The sequence below is a fragment of the Eurytemora carolleeae genome, unplaced genomic scaffold (genome assembly GCF_000591075.1).
Source record: "Eurytemora carolleeae unplaced genomic scaffold, Eaff_2.0 scaffold522, whole genome shotgun sequence".
NCBI lineage: Eukaryota > Metazoa > Arthropoda > Copepoda > Calanoida > Temoridae > Eurytemora > Eurytemora carolleeae.
Genome location: NW_019396420.1, coordinates 19,753 through 30,991, shown reverse-complemented (window position 1 = coordinate 30,991; position 11,239 = coordinate 19,753). Strand labels below are relative to the sequence as shown.

The following is an 11,239-nucleotide window of genomic DNA, read 5'->3' as shown; positions in this document are numbered from 1 at the left end:
GGCGAATTTGTTGAATATTATCTGTTAAATACTACAACTTATTCTAAATCTGGCATATGGCCGTTATGATAAAATTTTGACACAGTTTTATGTCAATTTCTTGAGACAGGAACATCAGATAGATGACTTATAGGTATCGTTCAAAACCTGAGAACCTCAGGTTTCATCCTATACTTCTTTCATTTTTCCTTTACAGCTTTTAAGGTTGAAATTTTATTTTAAATTTGTATTCGTAAAGGGGGGAGGGAGCCCCCAGTCTCTCAGATTTGGTTCGCTGTACGAGCCTCCGCTAAAGAGTAAAGGTTTTTATGTGCAATGAATTATTTCTAACAATTTTATTTATAGTAGTATACAAATTTCATGATTATTAACTAGCATCTACTCATTTAGTACTTAATACTGAAACTTTTAACATTTTTGCCGAAAGGAAGATTTGGAGAAACATTTCTGGAGTGAACATAACTTTGCTTTGTTGTAATCTAATTTAAGCAATGCCTTCTTTTTTAAGAAATGTTCAGACATAAATAGATAATTGATATATATTTTTTTTCAATAAGAATTGCAAAAAAGCGTGTCACTGAAATCAAAAATTTAATTCGGAATTTGTTCTCTAAATATCTTCCTTTTTGCGCAGAAAATGTCAAGAATTTTTAGCTTAAAATTTATTAATTAGTAACAACAAGGCCCTTTTTATAATAATTGATAAATTATCCTTATTAATACTTCAAACTTTAACTAGACGATCTATAGGTCAACTTTAATAGTCGGTTTTAAATAAAGTATGTGTGTACGGACTACTTTGACATAGTAAGAATAAAGTTACAGTTTTCGGAAACCGTCCAAAAGATTACACTACATGAATTTGGTCAAATTCAATTTCTTATTTAACTTGCAATATATGGTTGAGAAAAATTTTATTACTTAAATAATAACAATGAAAGAGAAAAATTTATGACTATCACAGAGCGTTGCACAAATCAGATCTGAGAATAATAATCTCAATCTCAAGGTTTTAATACTCCTCCTCAACTAGAAGAACTTGGTCGGGTCTACTTCTTCTCCTACACAGCTTCCACACTCCTATCTCCAGGAAGTACGGAGAACCAGACCGGAACATACTCTGGATACTATCTAAACTTTTTCCTTTAGTTTCTGGAACAAAAAGAACGCAGAACAATAGAACGAGTGCAGTGAGAGATCCGAAGACCCAGAATGAGAATGCTTCCGAGATCGCAGAAACAAGGTTGGAAAAGAACTTGGTAACAATGAATGCTAGGGCCCAATTGAACGCAGTCGCTATAGATGATGCTGGACCTCGAACCTCGGGGGAGAATATTTCTGCGGTCATGAGCCAAGGTATTGGTCCAAATCCAACACTGAAGGCGAACACAAAGATGGATAGAGACGCGACAGGAAGGATTTGAAGTTTCGTCGCTAGATCTGTATCTCCGAGGTTATCCTTGATATAGAAGTAAGCACCTACAGAGGATATAGATATCACCATGACAAGAGAAGAAAAAATGAGGAGAAATCTTCTTCCAAGTTTGTCCATGAAGATTGCTCCGAGTATGGTTGCAACTACTTGAACTAGAGCGACTATAATTGACTCAATAGAGGGTGGAATACTGCTCCCTGCAGCAGTGAATATATCCACAACGTAAAATAGAACTGCATTCATCCCGCTCATCTGCTGACCAAACATCAAAACTAGAGAAATGATGAGCGGAGCAAGATTCTCCGACTTAATCAGATCTTGTATTCCTCCAGACCTGGATATTCCATCCTCAACACTTTGTTGAATTTCTTCATACTCCGCTTCGACATAGATAGTTTCTCTCAACCATTCCAGGGACTCTCGAGCTTCTCTATACTTCTTGTCCATTATATGCTGAGCTGGAGTTTCTGGTACCAGGAATAGAAGAACTGACCAGAGGAGCACTGCGGCTAGACATACTATAGACAGCCATCTCCAGGATAGAACTGCTCCAACAGAGATAGATAGGAGAACTCCTAAAACAACCATAACCTGCATTCCTGAACCCAGGAGCCCGCGGTAATTGGGAGTTGAAATTTCTGCTACATATATTGGGCAGGTAGTGCAGGATATTCCAGTAGCTATTCCACATACAAACCTACCAATATATAGGGTCCAGGTTACCGGAGCTACAGCTAGAATCAGATATCCAACAGAGAAGAATCCTGCGTCTAGGAACATTGCCCCCTTCTTACCAAACCTGGAACTGAGATAACCTCCTAGTGGTGCTCCTAGTAGGGCTCCCAGGGGGAGTAAACTACCGATCCAACTCCCCTCTGATTCAGTGACTTCAAATCCGTCCTGAGCTGCAGGTAGTTTGAGACCTGGGAGCGCTGAACCTGACCAAGCTATGCATGTTCCCATCACAAGGTTTCCCATAGTTGCTGAAAATAATGAATTTAATATTATTTTTTAATGTTTTACGAATCAGGATTTAAACCAAACCTGCGAAAGCTGCCAAGAACTGTCTTTTGTTGGATCCCTCTGTGATAGCTCTAGGAGGATCAAGGCTCCCAGAAATTGATCCTATGGGAGGGTAGGACTGAGGAATATGATCTGGAGATCCAGACATCCTGCTCCGGATACGTTCAGCATAATCTGACATTGTCAAATGAGGAGGAGGGAGTTTTCACACTTGTGAAACATCTCGGATTTCTTATCTTACAACTGTGGCAGGAAATCAACATTTTTATAGCTTTCAGGGATCAGAGGAGCACGGAGCTTAAAATATACTCAGATTAAGTTTCTTCACAAATCAGACGATTTTAGTTAACCATCCGTTGTAAACAAAGTAGGGTAAAGTGTACAATAACAAACAACAATGAAAGTTGACTGATTGATTTATTTCAGGTTTAGATGAGAAAGCTCCTTATCATCACAAAACCTCATCACCCTACTCTCCTCATCCCTTTACTCTTCTGATCCCTCTACTCTCCTCATCCCTCTACTCTACTCTACTCATCCCTCTACTCTCCTCATCCCTCTACTCTACTCATCTCTCTACTCTCCTCAACCCTCTACTCGATACTCATCCCACTACTCTACTACTCTCCTTATCCATCTACTCTCCTCATCTTTCTACTCGACCCTCATCCCTTTACTCTCCTCATCCGTCTACTCTCTACTCTCCTCGAATCCCGCCTCTATTCTCCTTATCCTTCTACTCTCCTGATCTCTATAATCTCCTCATCCATCTACTCTCCTAATCTCTCTAATCTCCTTATCCATCTACTCTACTTATCCCTCGAATTCTCCTCATCTCTCTACTCTCTTTATCTATCTACTCTCCTCATCTCTCTACTCTCCTCATCCCTGTACTCTCCTCATCTCTCTACTATCCTCATCCCTCTACTCTCCTCATCTCTCTACTCTCCTTATCCCTCTACTCTCCTCATACCTCTTCTCTCCTCATCTCTCTACTCTCCGCATCCCTCTACTCTCCTCATCTCTCTACTCTCCTTATACATCTACTCTCCTCATCTCTTTACTCTCCTTATCCATCTACTCTTTCCTCATCCCTCTACTCTCCTCATCTCTCTACTATCCTCATCTCTCTCCTCTCCTCTCTACTCTCCTCATCTCTCTACTCTCCTCATCCCTCTACTCTCCTCATCTCTCTACTATCCTCATCCCTTTACTCTCCTCATCTCTCTACTCTCCTCATCCATCTACTCTCCTCATCTCTTTACTATCCTCATCCCTCTACTCTCCTCATCTCTCTACTATCCTCATCTCTCTACTCTTCTCATCTCTCTACTATCCTCATCTCTCTACTCTCCTCATCTTTCTACTCTCCTCATCTCTCTACTCTCAACATCTCTCTACTCTCATCATCCCTTTACTCTCCTCATCTCTCTACTCTCCTTATCCCTCTACTCCTCTCATCTCTCTACTTTCCTCATCCCTCTTCTCTCCGTATCTCTCTACTCTATTCATCTCTCTACTCTCCTCATCCCTCTACTCTCCTCATCCCTCTACTCTCCTCATCCCTCTACTCTACTCATCCCACTACTCTACTACTCTCCTTATCCATCTACTCTCCTCATCCCTCTACTCTCCTCATCCCTCTTCTCTCCTCATCCCTCTACTCTACTCATCCCACTACTCTACTACTCTCCTTATCCATCTACTCTCCTCATCTTTCTACTCGACTCTCATCCCTTTACTCTCCTCATCCGTCTACTCTCTACTCTCCTCGAATCCCGCCTCTATTCTCCTTATCCCTCTACTCTCCTCATCTCTCTACTCTCCTCATCTCTCTACTCTCCTTATCTCAATACTCTCCTAATCCATCTACTCTCCTTATCCCTCTACTCTCCTCATCTCTCTACTCTCTTTATCCATCTACTCTCTTTATCTCTCTACTCTCCTCATCTCTCTACTCTCCTTATCCATCTACTCTCCTCATATCTCTACTCTCCTCATCTCTCTACTCTCCTCATCTCTCTACTCTCCTTATCCATCTACTCTCCTCATCTCTCTACTCTCCTTATCACTCTACTCTCCTCATCTTTCTACTCTACTCATCCCTCTACTCTCCTCATCTCTCTTCTCTCATCATCCATCTACTCTCCTCATCTCTCTACTCTCTTCATCCCTCTACTCTCCTCATCTCTCTTCTCTCCTCATCTCTCTACTCTCCTCATCCCTTTACTCTTCTCATCCCTCTACTTTCCTCATTTCTCTACTCTTCTCATCTCTCTACTCTCCTCATCTCTCTACTCTCCTAATCTCTCTTCTCTCCTCATCTCTCTTCTCTCCTCATCCCTTTACTCTTCTCATCCCTCTACTCTCCTCATCTCTCTACTCTCCTCATCCCTCTACTCTCCTCATCTCTCTACTCTCCTCATCTCTCTTCTCTCCTCATCCCTTTACTCTTCTCATCCCTCTACTCTCCTCTACTCTCCTCATCCCTCTACTCTCCTCATCTCTCTACTCTACTCATCTCTCTACTCTCCTCATCTCTCTACTCTCCTCATCTCTCTACTCTCCTCATCCCTCTACTCTCCTCATCTGATCCCTCCATTTTCCTCATCCCTCTGACGTGGAATCTCTATTTAGAGCTATCTCTAGTTCTGTTTTAAAGCTGTTTTTAGTTGGAACAGAGGGTGGAAACAAATAAAGTCGTATGAGGATGCTCATTGCTCCTTGAATTTCTTTCCATTTTATTTGCAGATGATAGTACATTTCAGCTCAGCGGAAATAACTTCATTGACCTTCACTGTATGGCAAACTTATTACTTTAAAAAGCTGCTGGATGGTTTGCCCGTAGATATTTATTTATCCAATGTGGTTGCCTTAAACAAATTTACCTTAAAAATATCTAAAATTAAATACATGATTTCTAAGCCTAAAAATACTAAATCTATCAGAATGAAGTCTTAGAATAAAGGAATGAAAGCTGGAACGAAACTAAATATAAGCTTGTATACGCTAATCATCTTATTTTTAAAACTAATATAGAACTGCTAATATGTATATTAAAACTTACAAACTCTGCTCGAACAAATAATTTTGCTATTGAAATTTAAAGTGACGACATTGACATTTTTGATATCGGAATCTTGTCGATGAACATTTCTTTTAACTCGACTACGCCTAAAGGAAAATGGATTGTAAGTACCCAACCTGTATAATGGATGGGGCGAACCAGAGGCGCAACTAGGACTTTTGCTAGGGGGGGGCAATATATTATTTTGTAATGGTCGGGGGCTAAGGGGGGGTTTCCCCCCCTTTTTCGAAAATTTTTCAAAAACATAAGTGCTTTTTTAAGGGTTTGAAGTCGAAAAAAGGAAATTTTAAATTGTTGCATGCAGATTTGCAGCTGTGTTCAATTCAAATCGATTTTTTGTTTTGTGTTTTTACAAAATTTATACTTCCAACAGCTGTAAAATGAATGATATGAGTTCCCCCCTTCTCAGGTGCTAGGGGAGGGCGCGCGCCCGGCCGCCCCCCCTAGTTGCGCCTCTGGGGCGAACCCAGTTGAAAAAAAACCTTTCCTCTTTTAACGAGGAAAAATAAGTCTTAAGACTTGATAATTGTACTCATATATTCTACGACATTTATATATACATCAAAGTCAAAATGTCAAAACTCAAAGTCGAATAAATGTAATTAATTTTCAGTCCCTTATTTTACTTAAATTATAGTTTTAACTTTCTTTTAAGCTCTATCCTTCCCTTTCAACAAAATAATAAATGTGAAGCATGTTTTTAGAAATTTATTCAACTACAAAGTACTCTGTTACACAGTTGTACTTAATAAACGAATATATATATTTCGATGTTAATTATATTTTCGAAATTTTATCTATTAAAACATATCGCACTAAAATAAACATTAAAATTATAAATCTTGGAGTTGAAAAAACTTATGACAGCTTCCCTCATATTGAAATCCCTGGACTGATTTGACTCAAATATTGTGATTGGGGAACTCGGGAATGTTCTTAGCTTTCATGGGTTCAAGATTTCAAGTTAATTGGGTCGACTTATATACCAAACATTTAGTTTCCTGGTAAAATAATTCAGAAAATGTAGTGCGATTTCCCGTTTAATACAAAATACTGAAGACTTAATTATAACTCAATTTCATCCCTCAGAAATGCTTTTGTAAATTCTCTAAAACTTCTAGAATGCCATTTTTATTTACAAGGTTCAATTAATATTACACAAAAACATTATTATGTAATAATAAAACTCTGATCGATAATTTCTTACATCCTGATAAAATTGGAAAAAGAATGTCACTTTGTAATCGTTTATGTAAAATATACTTTCTTCAAGAATATGCCTCTATATTTCATTTGCTAACCCTGCATGTTAATCCAATAAAAAGGATCTAAGAGCTTTTTAAAATATTGTCTGACTTGTTCAGTAAAATCTTGATCATGAAAATGAACCGTTTTGAATTAGACGAGGGAGGGAGGCATAGCGAGAGGCACGGAGACGGTTTCGCGGGGCCTGGTTGTCATTCTGCAAATCTGGAGTTTTGGAGGTCAATTTTGCGGGGCTCATGGCGCCTCTGCACCCCCCTCCCTCAGTGCAGTTAGAATTGTACATGTCTTAATCTCATTAAAAGTAGACTATTAAAACCTGTATGATCAGGTTATTTTTCGTAAGAAATGCTTTTGGTGGGTGTAAAAGCCTAATTATTGTTACTGAATTGCTAGACGTATAAGAGATAGAAACGGGGTCGAGCTTAGCGGATGTACTGGGTGTCCCGATAAACATGGGAATTCAGTGACGAATTTAATATCGTCTTTGTTATGAATACGGACAAGTTTACTCTGTTTGTATACTGTAATTTTCTCGCTTTACTAAGTACAACCGTATGCAGTCAAAACATAAACAAACAAAATGTGAACATAGCAGACGAAACTCTTACAGATTACAGCTTTCTCAGTAGGTATCACTATACTAACTCGAAAGAATTTTTTAAAAAGACGATGTCAAATTCGTCACTGAATTTCCATGTTTATTGGGACACACTGTAGCATGAGGCTCGGAGACGATTTTTGATTGGCTAGGAGAACATTATTCGAATCATGAGGCTCCGGAGGTCAGTTTGCAAGGCTGATGGATGCTCTGTACCCCCTCCCTAATCAGATATGCTACGCTATCAATGCATTGTCATTTTAAATTACGAGTCTCTGAGAAGTTAAACAAGATGTAAAGATTTACAAGTTTAAAAAAGAAAATGATAAAGAAATGAACTCATGAATACCAAAAAAAGATAACCAATAAAAAAAATACATTTGATCACTAACATTCCTAACATAAAATGTATTTGAATGTCTAAACTCTTCTCTTCTCTACTCATATACCTTATTTTAATTTTTGAAATGTAAAATATGCAGGAGATAGCAAACAACCGAAAATGTTGTTCTAAAATAAACCAGTGCTTTGGATCCATTAAATAAATGCGGATCCGTATCTTGGATCCGCACTGGAAAAAATGGATCCGGATCCAGGTCATTTCTTTAAGATTTACTGATTTTTTTTAACAAAAAATAATTTGAAAATTTTTTGTTTCATTTTTATCCTAAAACTTGATAAACCATTCAGATATGAGGAGATTTTTATAATCTCGAATTTTTTAAAAAGTCTAGAATTGGGGTGTACGGTCGAGTAAAAATGTTTTTGCATTTGCAGTTTTTGGTTTATATTCTACCCCTTGGATCCGCATATTTTTGCGGATCCGGATCCACGAAGCCAAAATATTGCGGATCCAACGGATCCGGATCCTATGCACTGAAATAATCTGACTTGGAACAGATTTATCAATATCTCCTATAATTTTGAAGGTGCAAAATTGCAGACCACATTTTGGAATTCCTGAGACTAGCATTTTTAGATGTTATCTATTTTACTGAGATACAGGGTGTCCCATGAAACATGGCAGTTGGTGAATAGTTTAGAATGTCTTCTTCCATAATTTCTTAAGTTGTTGCTAAGTAAAAAGATTTTTTTAAACGAAATTAACTGCAAAAAGCCTATAATTTCTGATACAGTATATGCAAGACGACTTTCATAACTATTTACTACCTGTCATGTTTTGTGGGACACCCTGTACTAATACTAAAACCAGTGTTTCGGATCCATATCATTTTGATTCGGATCCGGATCCGCGGATTCGCATCCGTGATGATGGATCCGGATCCTGACTCTGATACGGATCCGGATCCGAGGTAACTTTTGATTCTGTGAATCGGATTTTCCCTATTAAATGTTATGCAAGGTTATAATTTATAAACTTTAGTAATCCTAAAGTTAAAAATGTCGTCATTACTATTATATAAATGTAAACATTAAATTATTAAAGATAATTTTGAAAAATTTTCGTCATGTAAATAATACATTTACGAATCATTTTGATTTATTTATTCCATGGTTTTGGTTAATTTTTGGCGCTACCCGGATCCATATCAACGTTTCCTGATACGGATCCGGATCCGGATCCGACCAAATGATACGGATCCGGATCCGAAACGCTGACTAAAACTGTGGAAACATACCACGCGGAACGAATACGAGATAAAGTCCCCACTTTCCATGTAATGTAAACTGAATTTAATTGACAAAATGAGCAAAATGAATACAGTAAAACAGAAAACATATCAAGGAAATTGCATGTCAAATTCCACGATACTAAACTCATCTGTATATTTGTCTTGTATCAAATAAACGTCAAAACGAAATTTAAAACTTTGATGAGGTTTTTTTTGAAATTCCATCAATGCTAATAGAGAAATACTCAGAGTCTTAAGTTTAACGATAAAAGAAGAAAAAACTGGATACTTAAATACAACACTTAGAAGATATACAATTGTTACTAAAAACGGGTGGAAAGCACCCTGAAAGTCTATTTTAAAGAAATTATCATCCTGAACGTCTCGATAAACACTTTTTAATCTAAAATGGGTTTTTTTAAAATGATATTAACAATGCTATAACATACTCTTTAGGCTGAAAGGGGTCCCTTTGCACGCTCAGTAAATGACACTTGATATTATGATTTTTCTCATCTTTTCTTATTCTTTAGACTACCAACAATTTGTCTCGGTGCCAACAATGATGTAAAATCTTCTTTGTATAATATAAAGCAGTTTATCAACCGAGCACATAATTTGTTGATCATTAATAAACTTCTATCTAAAATTTCTTAAAGGTATCATATTTCGCGTATTGCGACTGAATTTTTGAAATTGAAATTTTAATGCACTAAATTATTCCTTTAAAAACGTAATGATTGCTGGAGACTCAAAAGTTGTGGTATGGAAGACTAAACGGTTGTGGCTTATGGCAGCCGGGAGACAAAAAAGCTAACTTGTGGCATGGAAGGTGTAAAATTTGTGGCTTATTACCACCTGCCTTCCCCCGCTCGTAGTATACGGGCAAGTTTCAGAAAAAACTTAAATCCATCAAGTAGCATGTTATGTACCCGGAAGATCAAAATATAGGACTTAAGTTTGTAGATTTAGTACCAGGGTGGTTGGAAGCTTAAAATGATTCTACAGAAAGGTTTACTGGAGTAGTTCTTGGTTCGAAATTAGAGATTTTAGCGAAAGGTTTTAGTAGTACCAGAGGAGATATTATAGAAAAGATTTATTAGAACCAGAGTGGTTTATAGTTGGGAGATATTATAGAAAGATTTATTAGTACCAGAGTGGTTGATAATTGGGGGATATTACAGAAAAGATTTATTAGTACCAGAGTGGTTGATAATTGGGGGATATTAATTTATTAGTACCAGAGTGGTTGATAATTGGGGGATATTACAGAAAAGATTTATTAGTACCAGAGTGGTTGATAATTGGGGGATATTACAGAAAAGATTTATTAGTACCAGAGTGGTTTATAGTTGGGAGATATTATAGAGGACTTATTAGTACCAGCGTGGGTTGTAGTTGGGAGATATTATGGAAAGCAGAGTGGTTTAAGGTTGGGAGATATTGTAGAAAAGATTTATTAGTACCAGAGTGCTTTATAGTTGGGAGATATTATAGAATGAGTACCACGTGACCTGCCACTGAAGTTACCACTGCAATGATTCTTCCTCTATAGCCAACACTATAAACACTATTAGTTATTTATTTTTAAATGTTATTTATACTGCGTATTTATCCTTGTATTAAGACATTAATATTTAAATGTCGTTTTAGTTACTAAGACATACAAAATTTCATATTCTAACAGTGTAGTGTAACTGTATACACTAAGTGGTAAGAAAGCGTGGATTATATTTTAGCCATTGGGATGTAAACATTATCAGAAACTTTGCATCACTTCAAAGTGGAATCGGAAACCTATAAAAAATTAGAATTTATGTGATAACAAACTATTACAAACATACATGAACAACGGTATTTCTCAAGTTCATAACTTCATGCAAGACTTCATCCTGAAACCTGCTTTTTATATTCTGTGTTCTAAATCCTTCTAATCTTTTGACCTAACATCTTGAATTGGAAAGCATTTATTAACCATATATGGAAAACTTATAACTATGATTACTGACTATACAGGGGTTGAAAATGTTAAAAATAAAAGTGAGCATGAAAATTAGCAATGGTCAAAATAACCATGGTAGAGAAGATAAAACAGACAGTTAATAGTTAATAATTTCTATATTGGAATTATAAGATCTTAATTGGATGGAAGATTTCGATCCTAACAATTTCCTTCTGTCGATGAATATTGAAAA

At 37.0% G+C, this 11,239-nt stretch overlaps 1 protein-coding gene across 1 annotated transcript; it reads right to left on the bottom strand.

The window, feature by feature from the left end:
* Positions 1-897: 897 nt before the first annotated feature.
* LOC111702956 (facilitated trehalose transporter Tret1) lies at positions 898-2,867 on the bottom strand. Its single transcript, XM_023474783.1, has 2 exons — positions 2,480-2,867; positions 898-2,418 (listed from the first exon to the last, which is right to left on the bottom strand). Exons 1-2 carry the CDS (start codon positions 2,637-2,639, stop codon positions 1,013-1,015), a joined length of 1,566 nt encoding a protein of 521 aa, XP_023330551.1. The 5' UTR covers positions 2,640-2,867; the 3' UTR covers positions 898-1,012.
* Positions 2,868-11,239: the final 8,372 nt, after the last annotated feature.